The following is a 17,915-nucleotide window of genomic DNA, read 5'->3' on the forward strand; positions in this document are numbered from 1 at the left end:
TAGTGGAAACTAACAGAGGTGCTTTACAACCTGCAACCCATGGTGAAATTCTAACTCACTGCGGGTCAGAGCAGGGTCGGGATTGTAGTCTCACCACATCCAGAGAGTACCAGGTTGGATAAATATATATTTTTCCTTATAAATATGGAGAAATAGATAAAATTTATATATAGTATTGGATCCGTAAAGCAAAGGATTGTCTACACCAGTAGCGGAAAGATCACGTAAGAATCCTCCCTATACATTGTGCTGCGGGAATTGCTCGCAACGATTGGAAATTACGCAATGCCCAATGATCATATATTGTGAATTGTAAGATCACAGCTTACCACCGGCCCTATAGGTTACTTCTCCTGATATGTACATTATATATATATATAGATATACATTTATATATATCTATCTATATTCTTTAAAATTCACACTAACAGGATCTTTTATGGTCCTAAACACCCCGTCAATTTTGGGGAAGAAGCGACCATTTTATTAGGTTAATATCCTATCTGCCATGTGTGTTGGTGGAACAACAGTTTAGTAGAGTTTTTCTGGGATGGTAAGGGCTAGTTCACACGGAGAGCGTAATGGCGAATTTTGGCACTGAGAGTGACGCAGGTAGCTGCGTCACTCTCGGGCCAAAACCCGCCTTCCATGACTGTCGCAGCTTTCCCCTCCAGAGTAGGCTCAAATGAATGGGCCGACTCCGGAGGTTGTTGCCACAAAAATGACATGTAACCTCCACCATATTAGGAATATGGTCAAGGGCTTTTCTGGTTGTTTCCTCGGGGGCCACTGAAGTGAGTGCAATACCACACATAACCTGTAGACATGTGTGGCACTGTTTTTGTAAGACAGCAGCCATATTTTCCCAATCCAAGGCAACCCCAGGAATAAAATTTAGGGTGAATCGTATCCCACATTATATGATCACATGATTTATCCTAAACCAGCCAACTCTATAAAAGTGAAGCTCCACCACTGCTTAACACTGGCTATATAGCGAGCAAACATGACTTCTAAAATCTATGTAATGGTGCTGTTGCCCATGGCAAGCAATCAACTATCTTCTTCTACATTACATCACACACCAAAGGCAGCCATTTTGTGGACTAACCCAACGTCAGATATGGTTTGACTGGAAGGGCTCCTTGGCCCGCGTGCCGATTCCTAATGGATGTGCCGCATTTTTACCATTAGCTCAGTCCACAAAATGGCTGACACCCTTCAACAGCCAAGTGAGTGATCTGAGAGCGTATCAGCTCTTTAGGTAATTAAATAATGAGCGACCTCACGATCCTTTGTAAGTGAGCAGCGTCAGTGTACAGTATCATACGTATCATATAGAGAGAAACGTCTTTTACCGAAACCCGCAATTCCGCTTGATAAATTCATAAAAAGTAACTCATTGCTTTCGTATCAGCACCAGGCATCAGGGTGGAAACAGCCAATATATAGATTTATATAATAATAAATAGCAATCTACGCTATCGTCTTACTATAAAATAAACTATATAGTAATTCTATAGAAAAAGCCATCGCTCCTCCAGAATACCGGCCTTTGGTACATAAGAGATTCCACCGCTTCCATTACATTGCATCCATCATATGTCATGCCTATCATACGTTCTTGGGCACAGGTCTCTAATATGCGGCTCTTCAGTTATTGTGGAACTACAACTCCCATCGTTCCCCGACAGCCTGGGAGTTGTAGTCACATAACAGCTGGAGAGCCATAGGTGGTCATCGTCTCCTGCTCTTGGGGTCATGGCTCCCCTTTCTGTCAACCATTAACCTGTTTAGTGCAGCTCAAGAAATCCTCGTATCCATCTCCTGCCCAAAAGGCTGTATCGTGAGATGACTCCTGATACAAAAGAATACGTAGACTACAAAACAAGGTGTCTGAAGGATCGATTTTGGGATTTTTTTTTGTCTATGGTGTGTTCTTGTCACATGATATCGTCCAAGAGGTTGGGACTGGCTACCCAATCAAGAGTCCTAGGCTCTGAAGCTGCCATAATCATGCACATGAACTGTTTGCCAGTCCTCCGATCGATGGGGTAAATTGTGGTAGGTGTGAACCTCTTATTGTTCTCCACAAACTCGCATAGCTGCTGGTAGATCTTAGGATACTCATGTCGAAGGAAGACCCCCCTGATACGTAACTCCCTCTGAATATGTATAAAACAAACCTCCCTGGCCTTCCTCCCTTCTTCTCCATCCTTATCCAGGTCGGCCGTGCCCGGTGGTGGGGTAAGTATAAGGGTCTCCATGTCTTTTTCCTTTTTTGTGATCTTCCTCTCTGGACTAGAAGAGGCTAAGGCTATTTTGGCATACTTGCGGACAGTGGGGATATGGTGGGCTCTGGCTGAAAGTCGGTCAGGGCCACTTTGTCCCACCGCCACAGTTACATTCAGCAGGAAACATTCCTCAGGGTCGTACTGGTTGCCGGCTATCTGAAGCTCCTTGGCATGTTCTCCAAGATTGTCCGAGTAGCTCTCGAGCTCCCTCAGAGACAAGTAGGTGGGAGACATGAGCAGTCCTTCCAGACCTAGCTGCAGGAAATTATCTGCAGAACCTGGGTTAGGGAAACCCAGGAAGAGCACCCCTCTTCCGCGGGACAAATACCCCACCTTGGCAATTCTGGAGAAGGCTTTGTGCACCTCAGTGTTCTCTCTGCAAAATTTGAGCACGTGGCGACAGACACTGCCCATCCTTCCATAGATACAGCTCTCCTTGTGTATGTCCCAGTCCTCCCGTCTGCAATTACGGGAACAGTAGTATGTGTAGCAGCTATGGCAGGACTTGAAGTACAGGCAGGCATTGAACATTGTCTCTGTGCGCCTGCACTTGGCATTAGAACAGGTCAGTAGGTCATCTTCATCAGCGCTGAGGTCCGGGGAACAGTCCTCTAAGGGCTTATGGGGACTAGTCACTGGCACCTCAGGAAACGGCCCCCTCCTTTGACCTCTTTGATACTCGGGGAAAGTAGGAGTTGGCTGTTCCTTGAGAGGTCGGTTTTGTAATAAGTGAGCCATCTGACCGTATTGTTCTGGTTTCCTTGGTATCCCTATCATGTCCTCCTTAATTAACTTCCTTAATTGATCAGCCAGGGCATCTGCCTCACTGGGTCGACGACTTGATGGTGGTTTATAATCTATTACGAGATCCGCAATGAGTTCGTCAAGCTGCTCCAAGCTACGGTGCCTTGAGGACCTGCTCGGCAACTTCTCTTTGGTAGGATAGGAGGGATGTGCTGGGTAAGCAGGTGGTGACACTCCAGAATCTATCACATCCCAGCTGGCCGAACGCCTCTCGCTCCTTCCCACACCATTTGCTCTTAAATCATTGTCTGTTATGGTGATCTCTGGGGTGACAAACCATGAACGTCCCATTGTGTACCTCCCACTGCCCCCATCTGTATGGACCTTCTCAACAATAGAATTTTCGGAGAGCGAGAGGGCGGCATAGCGCTTGGGAGAACAAGAGAGATTAACAACGACAGGTTGGCGCCTGTCATCCGGAGATAAGGCACGTCGCTCGCGGCACAACAGGTTTTCATAGCTGCGCCCTCGGGATAGTGGGTCCTCCTTGCGTCCGCTAGTGTTCAAGATATTGTCCCAAGACCGAGAATAATTTCTGGAGTCAGTCCCAAGTCTTTGCTGGTTCATGCTATACGAAGCATGCCAAGAAGAAAGCATTGCCTCCCTCCCAGAAGTGTGCGTGGGAAAAGCAGGCATCTGTAGGGTTTGGTACGGTATGGGACTCTGATCTGGAAAGTACCACTCACTGTACTGCAAGGGCTGTGTGCTCCTTGGATAAGGGTATGTCCGGGATAGAGCCTCCCTTTCTGAATACTTTGCAATATCCTCAGTAAAGTAGAGCTTTGATGACGTACTCTGAATTGGGTAAGATCTCGAGTCTTCAGCGTAAACGCTTTTGGAAGGGGCACTACGAGGAGGGTAATAACGGGGGTCCTCACCATAAAACGTCCTTATTGGGGCTTCTTGAATAGCATAAGATCTGGGGTCCTCAATGTAATAGGTCCTTGGTGCCATAGTGTGGTTCTCTTCAGTGTAGTATGTGTGTGCCGGAACACCAGGATCGGGATATGGACGGGGATAATACCCCCGACTCTTGATTGGTATTGTTTGACTGAAGTTGGCATCTTCATCAGCATAGTAGAATGCAGTGGGCATGGTTGGGCTAACATACTGCCCGCAGTCCCTCGTGGTATACTGTGTGAAGTCCCTTGGTGAAGCAACACTTTGGTAAGGAATACCTCTCACATCTGGAGCATATATCTCTCCCGCAGGGGTACAAGCAAAATGAGTCATCCTTGGATCAACACTGTAGGAATCACTTGGTGTAGGCGTACGTGACACAGACATAAGTCTTGCATTTGGCACAGCTAAGCTCCTTGGGGTGCCTGGCTGCCTTGTGCAGTGTTGAGTATCACCCCAAGACTGGCAGGGTTTGGAGGAGCTGTGGGCAGCATGCTGAATTACGGCATCATCAGGCTTTATGTCTACTCGACAGCGCACATGAGGGCTGGAGATTGGCTTCCCACCATGGGAGTCCTCCATGCAATTGTTAGTGACACACAAGGGGGATATACGACTGGCACTGTTGCGCTGTGGCTGTAATTTTATGGGGTGCACCTCATTCATTAATACCTTTGTAGGTGCATAAGTGACCTCCCTTTTTGGAGAAGCCACAGATTTCTGAGGCTCTCGAGAAGTCCTGGTCACCTCTCTACCTCTTCTCGAAGTCGGAGGAGGAGACTGTGAAGAAGACATCTGAATGGGAACGGATGTGAAGGTGGTTTTGACCCGTGGAGCACTCTTTGACCTTGGTCGCCTTCTTTGTTCTTTGGATGCTTCCCTGGCAGTGTCCATCCCTTGAGAAGTATACTGAGCTTCAGTCCTGGTAGAAGACCTCCTCCCCACAGGCTGGGATGATGGTTCTGGAGTTCCAGCACGCCTGTGACCTCCTCGCTGAGGATTTTCCATGACTGTTGGGTTGGTTACCTGATCGTCTAAAGATTCGAGGAAGTCAAAGCTGCGGCAGTGCCTCTTGTTGAATGGTGGTTGACTGACCTCTCTGTGGCTAGACATGAAGCTGTCACATTGTGCAGTCGAGCAGGGGATTGGAGAATTTGGGTTCAGCGTCACCTTTACGTCTTGATAAACTGTAGACAAGAGTATGTCAGGCGGGTCGGTTCGTGTCATTTTAAAGTAGCGTGGCCGTGTAGTGATGCGTCTTCACCTCATCTCAACAATGTGATCTGTGGGTGGAAAAGCAAATGTCAGCACCGCCATGCACAAATGTCAGCGACTGTAATAATTCATTCTGTTTAGAAATGTAGCAAATGACATGTATAACATTTCTAGTCTTTGGTATCTTCCTCAGAATGGATTGGGTATAGTTGTGTGTAAAGATTCAGGACTACTTTCAAAGGGGCAGCCGAATATTAAGGTCCAAACCTTAAGGACACCATATTGCCTACTGAGGGCACACTGTGGAAATTTATGGAGATGAACACAGTGGCGATGTTTTCTCGTGTCAGGTTTTCAAGCACGACTGCAGTCTCCAAATGTGTCTGCACGCCGTCAGCTCCGCTCCTCAGCCAAGAGGTGTCTCCTCGTTACCTAGGTTTTGTCTAGCAATCTGTGACCCTAGTAAATTTCAAGGGGGTGTGAAAGCTGCGCCACCTTCTAGAAAGTGTTGCCCGCCCTTCACACAAATTCTGACTTGTAACCACAACACAAAGCAAAAAAATGTGTCTGTAACTGAACAAAAACCATTCCTCCGAGAGCTGCCCTTTTAATATATGAGCAAAGTGGCATTTCCCAGGCCCGAGAAGGATGGGAGCGGCAGAATGGGATCAGATAAAATATTCCACAATAATATGGTTGTCTTAGGCTGAATCTTTAGTTCTGTTTATTATAGCCCAGATATCTGGCCCACCAGCGGTTACGACTCTATGGTGATCAAAGGAATAGGATAGGATAGGAGGCGTGGGCATTGACTTGGGTAACCCACCTCAGAGAAGCTTCCATTTTGTAAACGGCTTAGTTAAAGGGATTCTACCATTAAAACCTTTTTTTTTTTTTTGTGGATAAGACGTCGGAATAGCCTTTAAAAAGGCTATTCGTCTCTGACCTTTAGACGTGGTCTCCGCTGTGCCGTTCCTTAGAAATACCGTTTTTTCCCGGTATGCAAATGAGTTCACTCACAGCAATGGGGGCGGGCCCCAGTGCTCAAACAGCGATGGGGACGTCCCCACGGCTGCCAGAGAATTGTCTCCAGCACCACCTCCTTCTTCGTCCGCAGTGTCATCTTCAATGTCTTCTTCCAGCGCATGCTCGTAACTTCTAGGCGTCGGGCCTTGAGCAGAGTAGACTGTGCAGGCGCACAGGCCACGGGAAAATGGCCGCTAATAATACTGTGCAAGCGGCCATTTTCCTGTGGCCTGTGCGCCTGCACAGTCTGCTCTGCTCAAGGCCCGAGGCCTAGAAGTTACGAGCCTGCGCCGGAAGAAGACATTGAAGATCACGCTGCGGACGAAGAAGGAGGCAGCGCTGGAGACAATTCTCTGGCAGCGGTGGGGACGTCCCTATCGCTGTTTGAGCGCTGGTGCTCGACCCCATCACTGCGAGTGAACTCACTTGTATACCGGTAAAAACCGGTATTTCTAAGGAACGGCGCAGCGGAGACCATGTCTAAAGGTAAGAGAAGAATAGACTTTCTAAAGCCTATTCCGACGTCTTATCAACAAAAAAAAAAGTTTTAATGGTAGAATCTAGAGATGAGCGCACACTGTTCGGATCAGCCGATCCGAACAGCATGCTCCCATAGAAATGAATGGAAGCACCTGGCACGTACACTTTGCTGGCAGCCGGTTGCCGTGCCAGGTGCTTCCATTCATTTCTATGGGAGCGTGCTGTTCGGAACGGCTGATCCGAACAGTGTTCGGTCATCTATAGTAGAATCCCTTTAAAATGGCCGCTGTGCTGAGATCGGTTGCTAAGCTAAATTATTATTTTTATAATGTAAATTGTGGGCCCTCATATCGGGATCACAATGTACTTTTTTTTTTCTCCTATCAGTATGTCTTTGTAGAATGGGAGGAAATCCATGCAAACAAGGGGAGAACATACAAACTCCTTGCAGATGTTGTTTCTGGCGGGATTCGAACACAGGACTCCCAACGCTGCAACGCTAACCACTGAGCCACCGTGTTGCCCCCAAAGCTAAATTTCTTATCAGATGTTATATTCGTGACGTGTGAACTTAGCCTAACAATTGCCTAGAATTGGTGGAACTCCCCTCTAAAGTTACTATTTATTAAGGATAGCAAATGGGATGGGGCCATGACATCTGCTCATTATATATTGTATAAAAGTGAAAATATTAGGACAGTGTAATGGGGGGTTGGATTTTGGGAGAGGTTTACTGTAAGTGATTATTTCTAGGGCGCGAGGACAGCTGGTTTTGGCGATCCTGTAATATTCTCTGACTTGCTCCGGGCGCACAGCGGAGATTTATGGTAATACATCAGAGCGCGATGTTGTATTCATCGAATGATTATCCATCACATTTAACCAGCGTAACAAGCTCTTAGGATCGCCGTCCATTGTGGCCCTGATTATTAGATGACTACAGATACACAGACGGAAAGGCCGTAGTAGGATTATCTGCCGCTGCCCTGTACTGACAGCTGGGATTCATTTCTCTCTAAATCTGCTGAGAAAAGCAAAAAGTCTCATCCCAGTTCACATCATGCTCGGGTTGTACGTCCACCGTATATGCCATATGCCCTGGACACACAGCCCCACTATATGCCATATGCCCCGAACTCACAGCCCCACTATATGCCATATGCCCCAAACTCACAGCCCTACTGTACGTCATACGCCCCAAACTCATAGGCCCACTATATGCCATATGCCCCAAACTCACAGCCCTACTATATGCCATGTGGCAAGTATACCAACATATAACTGCCCAGAGATGCTTTTGGAATCCATTGTGTCAATAAATTGATGATAATTTTGTAGTAAGCGGCAGGGGCTTTCTGAAGGTATGCTGTAAACACTGTGTGAACACAGCCCAAGCCTACATTCGCAGTGAAAATCGGCTGCATGATGGCCATTAAGTTCACTGTATGTGAAAGGGGGCTATTCACATGACAGGTTTTTTGATGGTCCGTTTTAATGGACCATCAAAAAAAAGGTCAATACATTCACATAACATGGCCACCAAGGTTGCTGAGAGTTGTAGTTTGAGCCTTAAAACCATAATTACTTTTGCCCAGTGCTTATGGTTTGGGTTTTGTATTTCAAGGATCTATAGTATATAGAGACTAGTGGCAGTGTGGACGACTGCACAAATCTACACATGGCGATAGTTACTGTCACACACTGATGTACGATGTGATATACTGATATATGTTGTGATATACTAAAATATAACACGATATACTAATAGATGATGTGATATACTGATATATGTTGTGATATACTAAAATATAACACGATATACTAATAGATGATGTGATATACTGATATATGTGATATACTGATATGTGATATACTGATATATGATGTGATATACTGATATATGTGATATACTGATAGACAATGTGATATACTGATATATGATGTGATATACTGATATATGATGTGATATACTGATATGTGATATACTGATATATGTGATATACTGATATATGATGTGATACAGTGATAGAAGAAGTGATATACTGATATATGATGTGATATACTGATAGACGATGTGATATACTAATAGATGATGTGATATACTGATATATGATGTGATATACTGATAGACGATGTGATATACTAATAAATGATGTGATATACTGATATATGATGTGACATACTGATATATGTGATATACTGATATATGATGTGATACACTGATAGATGACGTGATGCACTGATAGATGATGTGATACACTGATATATGTTGACATGATATACCCCTCTCATTACATGCACCAGTCTCTCCATTATCTTACACCATTGTATAGACTGTCGCTCACTCGGCCTCACATAAAAACAAGACCAATCAGATTTTAGTTATAAAATGAGAGAAGTGATCTGATTGGTTCTTATTTCTATACTGAGACCCAGTCTATCTTGTATTGACACATCATGGCTGCCTATAGTTTACTCTTCAGGCGACATATACAGTCTATGAAAAAGTTTGGGCACCCCTATTAATCTTAATCATTTTTAGTTCTAAATATTTTGGTGTTTGCAACAGCCATTTCAGTTTGATATATCTAATAACTGATGGACACAGTAATATTTCAGGATTGAAATGAGGTTTATTGTACTAACAGAAAATGCGCAATATGCATTAAACCAAAATTTGACCGGTGCAAAAATATGGGCACCTCAACAGAAAAGTGACATTAATATTTAGTAGATCCTCCTTTTGCAAAGATAACAGCCTCTAGTCGCTTCCTGTAGCTTTTAATCAGTTCCTGGATCCTGGATGAAGGTATTTTGGACCATTTCTTTCTACAAAACAATTCAAGTTCAGTTAAGTTTGATGGTCGCCGAACATGGACAGCCCGCTCTCAAATGATCTGAAAACAAAGATTGTTCAACATAGTTGTTCAGGGGAAGGATACAAAACGTTGTCTCAGAGATTTAACCTGTCAGTTTCCACTGTGAGGAACATAGTAAGGAAATGGAAGACCACAGGGACAGTTCTTGTTAAGCCCAGAAGTGGCAGGCCAAGAAAAATATCAGAAAGGCAGAGAAGAAGAATGGTGAGAACAGTCAAGGACAATCCACAGACCACCTCCAAAGAGCTGCAGCATCATCTTGCTGCAGATGGTGTCACTGTGCATCAGTCAACAATACAGCGCACTTTGCACAAGGAGAAGCTGTATGGGAGAGTGATGAGAAAGAAGCCTTTTCTGCACGCACGCCACAAATAGAGTTGCCTGAGGTATGAAAAAGCACATTTGGACAAGGCAGCTTCATTTTGGAAACAAAGATTGAGTTGTTTGGTTATAAAAAAAGGCGTTATGCATGGCGTCCAAAAAGAAACAGCATTCCAAGAAAAACACTTGCTACCCACTGTAAAATTTGGTGGAGGTTCCATCATGCTTTGGGGCTGTGTGGCCAATGCCGGCACAGGGAATCTTGTTAAAGTTGAGGGTCGCATGGATTCCACTCAGTATCAGCAGATTCTTGAGAATAATGTTTAAGAATCAGTGACGAAGTTGAAGTTACGCTGGGGATGGATATTTCAGCAAGACAATGATCCAAAACACCGCTCCAAATCAACTCAGGCATTCATGCAGAGGAACAATTACAATGTTCTGGAATGGCCATCCCAGTCCCCAGACCTGAATATCATTGAACATCTGTGGGATGATTTGAAGCGGGCTGTCCATGCTCGGCGACCATCTAACTTAACTGAACTTGAATTGTTTGTCCAAAATACCTTTATCCAGGATCCAGGAACTGATTAAAAGCTACAGGAAGCGACTAGAGGCTGTTATCTTTGCAAAAGGAGGATCTACTAAATATTAATGTCACTTTTCTGTTGAGGTGCCCATACTTTTGCACCGGTCAAATTTTGGTTTAATGCATATTGCACATTTTCTGTTAGTACAATAAACCTCATTTCAATCCTGAAATATTACTGTGTCCATCAGTTATTAGATATATCAAACTGAAATGGCTGTTGCAAATACCAAAATATTTAGAACTAAAAATGATAAAGATTAATAGGGGTGCCCAAACTTTTTCATAGGACTGTATCAATTAGAGATGAGCGAACACTATTCAAAACAGCTGTCTCGAATAGCACGCTCCCATAGAAATGCATGGAAGCGGCCGGCACGCAGACCGCCATGTGCCGGCTACGTTGTCAATAAGGCCCTATTATACATAGGCCTTATGTACGATGAAGCAGTTGTGCACAGCAACCAATCAGCTTTCTCCTTTCATTTCCTAACCTGCACCACAACAATGACAGCTGGAATCTGATTGGTTGCTATGGGCTAGCACATATATAAGGCCTAGAGATACAAGTGCCCTGTAGTTATAGGTAGCTACATTATACCGTCACAGGGGTAAACTTTGGGCAGCCATGATGTAGCAGTCAGTATAGATCAGGAGACATTGGCCCTCATTATGGCCCTACCAGCCAATCAGATCACTTCTCTTATTCCGTAACTTGTAGCGGAGTGATGAAAGCTGGAGTCTGATTGGTTGCTATGGGCTACAGTCCATGTAATGGCGTAAAGCTGACAGGTATTACCAAAATTTAAAAAAAATACTGTGGTAAAATATGACGGCATTATTATGGAATAAATATTATATTCTAATAAAAATTTTCAACAAGAATCGTGTGATTCTTTTGGTACATATGACGAACCGCCCCACAACGAACAAATCACCACTGCAACCCCTACATTTCTGCAGGATGAATATTATATATAACTAGGACGTATGATATATGGTCGCCATCAGAAGTCTTAAAGGGCCCCTGCAGTAGTAAATGACCTTATACGTATCCATATACACATCCTTACATTATTAGGATCTATAATACCTCCATATGATAGAAGACACTAGTGGCAGCTGCAATGTAGCCAGGATGGAGGATGTAATTCATCTGTATCTGCACCAGATACAAGACAGAATACAGAACACATCCCGTCCACCATCGCTATACGCAGTAAATGACATGTAGACAGATGAGGTCATTAAATATGGCTGCACACACACCTCAGGATGGATCGGATACAGATCCCGGTATCTGCCTCATACGATCTGACCGATCCCCAGTCCCTGATCTGCAGCCGTACCAAGCTCCTTATTACAGGAGCTCATTAGGCAGCCGTAATCCCATGTCAGCTCGCCTCCCCCCCCCCCCTCCCCTGGACACAGCGGGAGGGATTGTGTGTGGTACCCAGGAATCAGGGATGCGGTGATCCAACATTTACCCTATATAGCCTGCATGCAGGATGTGCCCATAGGCTGGCGTCAGTGCCCTCTGCATGAAGGATGCTATACCCCCTAGAGGCTGCATGCAGGATGTGACATTGCTCGATAGCCTGGCATCAGTGCCCTCTGCAAGCTGTAGAGGATGCTACATACCGGGTGCTGTGCTCAGGATGCTGTATGATGAAGGCAGCTTGTAGTGCTGTCACCCAGGGATGCAGGATGCTGTATGTCCCCTAGAGCCTGCAGGCAGGATGTGACATTACCCAGCAGCTGAGATGATGCGGGCGGATTGTGGGATGCTCTGCTACACCCTATGAAGCCTGGATGCAGGCTGTGACATTGCCCAATTGCCTGGCAGAATGCAGGATGCTACCCTGCCTGGCCAAGTGCTCCTAGCAGGATGCTGCATGAAGGAAGCCCTGCCATCATCCCATGCAACCTGGATTCAGCATGTGACATTGCCCAATTGCCTGGCAGGATGCTGGGTGCCCCTGTATAGCCAGGATACAGGATGCTACCCTGCCTGGCAATGTGCTCCTTGCAGGATGCTGCATGAAGGATGCCGCTATCACTCCATGCAGCCTGGATGAAGGATGGGGCATTGCCCAGTAGCCTGGCATCTATGCAGTCTGCTCCTGGGTGGCACAGGCTGGCATCCTCACCAGACTATGCAGGATGTGGCATTACCCTGGCATCTCTGCTCTCTGCTCCTATGTGATGCAGGATGGATGCACAGTTGATGCATGCTACCAGTCAGCTCCCCCTTTGCCTCCTTACCTTCCCCTCCTCCTCCACAGACATCTGTCCGATGCCCCCCACTGCCCAGGCTTGCATTGCGGGTCACCCCAGCCTCCCATGCTGCCTCTGTACTCCAAGAGCCCCCCAGGTACCTGTTAATCTCTGCTGTCTCCTTAGAAGATTCGAGCTGCACTTTCAGCATCTACAGCGCCCCTGGTGGCCGCTCAGCAGATTGCATTTAAAGAGCCAGTACGTATGCCATAGAGAAGGCAATAAGGGCTGTATGAGGTGGGGGCAGGGCAGCAGCTCCTGAGGACTGGGGCTGTTATTAACCATCCAGCTGCCTGTGCGCACCACTGGCCAGGGGGAATCCCTCTGCAATGAAGGTGATGCAGGGGCCCTGCACACAAGGGGTTAAGCCCTGGAGCAGTATGGAGCATTATCCTTCATGCCTATTTGGAGATAGAGATTTCCATTAAGACAAGGTGTATGGTCCAGAGATTGTCCTCACATCACCGCCTCATGTGTCACCGCCTTTATCCTGAGCTACAAAGGGCCCCGGGCATTTATGTCCATATGCATCATCTGTGTCCCCTATAGCTGCATCTTTCCATATATGCAACTTGGCACCTTAGCACCCCACTGCTACAGCATGGTACCATCCAATTCTCTACCACCTATAGCTGCAGCATGGTACCATCCAATTCTCTACCACCTATAGCTGCAGCATGGTACCATCCAATTCTCTACCACCTATAGCTGCAGCATGGTACCCTCCGATTCTCTACCACCTATAGCTGCAGCATGGTACGCAGGGGCGCAACTACCATAGAGGCAGCGGAGGCGGCTGCCACAGGGCCCGGGCCATTAGGGGGCCCGGTGACAGCCGCTACCGCTGCGGTGCAGGGGCCACTAATGGACAAAATACTGTGTGCAGGGGCCACTATGGGACATAATATTGTGTGCAGGGGCCAGTAAGGGACATAATACTGTGTGCAGGGCTTACTAAGGGACATAATAGAGTGCGGAGGAGGGGGTCGGTCGAGGTTTTCCGTCTCGGTTTGGGGGGCCCCCATGTCAAAAGTTCGCCACGGGGCCCCGCCATTCCTAGTTACGCCACTGATGGTACCCTATGATTCTCTACCACCTATAGCTGCAGTATGGTACCATCCAATTCTCTACCACCTATAGCTGCAGTATGGTACCGTCCAATTCTCTACCACCTACTGCTGCTCATATACAGATTGTCTGTCTAGTAGCGCCCCTCTCAGTACAGTGCGGTACTGCATGTCTTATACTGCCCCCTACCTGGGGTGTGAACTGTTCCTTTAGACATCAGGTGAGGGCAGCTCCATGTTAAAGAAATGCTCCGGGGAAAATAAATTATAGAGAGACAGAGAGAGAAAAAAGAGAAGAAATATAAAAGAAAGCAGAAGAAGAAAGAGACAGAAAGATATAGATTACCAGCCCACACAGCAGATGCTGTCTCCTGGTAATAATCTGTCTTCTATCTCATATCTATCTTATGTATCACCTACCCTAATATCTATCTATCTATCTATCTATCTATCTATCTATCTATCTATCTATCTATCTATCTATCTCCATCTCCTATCTATCTAATATCTATCTCTCTATCTATCTATCTATCTATCTAATATCTATCTATCTATCTATCTATCTATCTATCTATCTATCTCCTATCTATCTATCTATCTATCTATCTATCTATCTATCTATCTATCTATCTCCATCTCCTATCTATCTAATATCTATCTATCTATCTATCTCACTATCTATCTAATATCTATCTATCTATCTATCTCACTATCTATCTAATATCTATCTATCTATCTATCTATCTATCTATCTATCTATCTCCCTCCTATCTATCTATCTCCTATCTATCTATCTATCTATCTATCTCACTATCTATCTATCTATCTATCTATCTATCTATCTATCTATCTATCTATCTCCTATCTATCTATCTATCTCACTATCTATCTATCTATCTCCTATCTATCTATCTATCTATCTATCTCCTATCTATCTATCTATCTATCTATCTCCTATCTATCTATCTATCTATCTATCTATCTCCTATCTATCTATCTATCTCCTATCTATCTATCTATCTATCTATCTATCTATCTATCTATCTATCTCCCTCCTATCTATCTATCTCCTATCTATCTATCTATCTATCTATCTATCTATCTATCTCCTATCTATCTATCTATCTATCTATCTATCTATCTATCTATCTCCCTCCTATCTATCTATCTATCTCCTATCTATCTATCTATCTATCTATCTATCTATCTATCTATCTATCTCCTATCTATCTATCTATCTATCTATCTATCTATCTATCTATCTATCTATGCAAAATACTGATTAGATACTACAGCAGTGTGAATAAGGCTTTGTACGGAGTACATCAGTAGTCAGACCCTGTACACACATAAGGGTATATCACATATACAGATATTCGCTGCTGTAGATCTTTCATCCTCTCTCCATACTGTAGATGCTGAGATCTGTCATGTCTGTGATACAGAGGCCAGGAGTGTGACAGGCTGGTAATGGCGGAGACCGGACCCTGCACAGAGGCCACAAGAAAGTGCAGAAATACTGACAGAGCCAATGTCATTACACCGCCAGATATCAGAACATAAGGGGAGAGTGATATATGTGTGATACTGCCAACTGTGTATCTAACCCTAACGTGTGTGATACTGCGTATCTAATACTAACACATGCGATACTGCCAACTGTGTATCTAATCCTAACATGTGTGATACCGCCTGCTGCGTATCTAATCCTAAGACATGTGATACGGCCTGCTGTGTATCTAATCCTATCCTGTATGATACTACCTGTATGATACTACCTGCAGCTCCCCCCGCACATTCACTATATGGATAGTTGGCCTACTCCTGTGTGTACTCAGAGCCCGGGCAACCAGCAAGTCCAGGCTTGTAGCATCCAACCATGTGTGCCAATGTGAACAACCACTGACCTAATGCTGGCAGCAAACAGTCCTCAGCCGTGATCTCACATTAATGTTAATTAACCCAACTTTCCCACAGCCCAGAATGGCAAACTCACCTCAATATAACACAATGTGTTAGAAGAAAACTTTACTTGTGTGGATTTATCACTCAGGGCTCACAGAAAGGCGGGTGATTAACCCTGGTGATGGCCATATTGGCGGTCACCCAGCTTTCCCAGGCACAGATATACGACTATATTTCAGGAGCCTGTAGTACTTTTTGACGTGGTGCCAGTGCCATTGTGTCCAACCTCCAGCCTCTGCCCACATGGAAATCTAACCCGAGATCGGCCTCATCTTCCTCATTCCGGTCCGGGGGCGGGCCAGTGACAACCACAGTCAGTGTTGTCATAGGGACATTGTGCGGATCCAAGTCACCATCTCCAGTCTGAAGAGCACAAGTCATGATGCAGATAAACTTATACAGTCTCTATAACAAGACTCAGCCTCGTGAGCAGGAAGTGTTGTCATAGGGATAGTGAAACAGTACCCGCTGGCATTGTACACTCATTCACAAAGAAAATACTACACTCGTCCTGCAGATATGTAAATAATGACAGGTGCGGTCAGGCTACACACTGGGTTTGCCACAAGAGGGCGTAATAGTGCAGGTCACAAGACACTATAGATCTCAGAAGCTACTTTTGGGTAGTGTATCTCTTGGTGAGAGATCACCGACAACTAGCTTTTTGCAAGTCAGTGCACTTAAAGCTTTAAAAGGGTCCTCCAGCCTAACAGCTTTTAGGTGGGGGGGTGGTCTGACTGCGGACCCCCCCCCCCCCACCCCAGTGATCGGTAGGACAGGGGACTCCGGCGCTCTCCCGCTCGCTCTGTACAACCAATGAATGTGACTGCCCTCAGCCCTAATTGTAACCAATCAGGATTACCCACAATGCACTGCTCCCTGCCGGCCCCGGGGTTACGCTCCTCTCGTAACCAGAGACTTCTTATAATTTGAGGCTCGGAGGAATTGTCGTATTTTTTGTAAAGCGAGTATTTTCCACTAAAACTAAATATAGCGGCAGCGGCGGAGGGTGTTCCCAGGCGGCGAGAGAATCCAGGGTTTCCATAGCAACAAGTTTCCTTCGGCCGCCGCACAAATACACAATGCGATATCTTTTTCTATTTATTATAAGGAGAATCCTGGAGTCCGGGTCTTTCTCTGCCCTGGAGGTGACATGACAGGAACGAAATCACCGAGGACAGAGGAAAACCCCGAAACCGCAACGTGACCTTCACAGGAGGGGCAATGGCGGACACACTGACAGAAATATACTCCATTATATAGCAGATAGTGACCCTGAGCGGTTATACTCCATTCACAAGTAAAGCTGCAACCAAAGCTGGACTCTCAGAACTTCACAGTGACTGCACCAGCAGAATAGTGAGCGCAGCTCTGGAGTATAATACAGGATAAGTAATGTAATGTATGTACACGGTGACTGTACCAGCAGAATAGTGAGCGCAGCTCTGGAGTATAACACAGGATAAGTAATGTAATGTATGTACACAGTGACTGTACCAGCAGAATAGTGAGCGCAGCTCTGGAGTATAACACAGGATAAGTAATGTAATGTATGTACACAGTGACTGCACCAGCAGAATAGTGAGCGCAGCTCTGGAGTATAATACAGGATAAGTAATGTAATGCATGTACACGGTGACTGTAGCAGCAGAATCGTGAGCGCAGCTCTGGGGTATAATACAGGATAAGTAATGTAATGTATGTACACAGTGACTGTACCAGCAGAATAGTGAGCGCAGCTCTGGAGTATAATACAGGATAAGTAATGTATGTACACGGTGACTGCACCAGCAGAATAGTGAGTGCAGATTTGGAGTATAATACAGGATAAGTAATGTAATGTATGTACACAGTGACTGTACCAGCAGAATAGTGAGCGCAGCTCTGGAGTGTAATACAGGATAAGTAATGTAATGTATGTATACAGTGACTGCACCAGCAGAATAGTGAGCGCAGCTCTGGAGGATAATACAGGATAAGTAATGTAATGTATGTACACAGTGACTGTACCAGCAGAATAGTGAGCGCAGCTCTGGAGTATAATACAGGATAAGTAATGTAATGCATGTACACGGTGACTGCACCAGCAGAATAGTGA

General features: G+C 45.3%; 1 protein-coding gene across 3 annotated transcripts; it reads right to left on the minus strand.

The window, feature by feature from the left end:
- Positions 1-1,182: 1,182 nt before the first annotated feature.
- AJM1 (apical junction component 1 homolog) lies at positions 1,183-12,900 on the minus strand. 3 transcript variants are annotated; one of them, XM_075260845.1, is made up of 2 exons: positions 12,887-12,900; positions 1,183-5,281 (listed from the first exon to the last, which is right to left on the minus strand). In XM_075260845.1, the coding sequence occupies exon 2, from the start codon at positions 5,223-5,225 to the stop codon at positions 1,944-1,946; it is 3,282 nt and encodes a 1,093-aa protein (XP_075116946.1). In that variant the 5' UTR covers positions 5,226-5,281; positions 12,887-12,900; the 3' UTR covers positions 1,183-1,943. The 3 variants fall into 3 exon arrangements, with proteins under 3 accessions (XP_075116946.1, XP_075116945.1, XP_075116944.1); XM_075260844.1 differs by lacking the exon at positions 12,887-12,900 and adding an exon at positions 12,774-12,875; XM_075260843.1 differs by lacking the exon at positions 12,887-12,900 and adding an exon at positions 12,150-12,674.
- Between the last annotated feature and the right edge of the window lie 5,015 nt (positions 12,901-17,915).

Source organism: Leptodactylus fuscus, chromosome 11, assembly GCF_031893055.1.
Source record: "Leptodactylus fuscus isolate aLepFus1 chromosome 11, aLepFus1.hap2, whole genome shotgun sequence".
NCBI lineage: Eukaryota > Metazoa > Chordata > Amphibia > Anura > Leptodactylidae > Leptodactylus > Leptodactylus fuscus.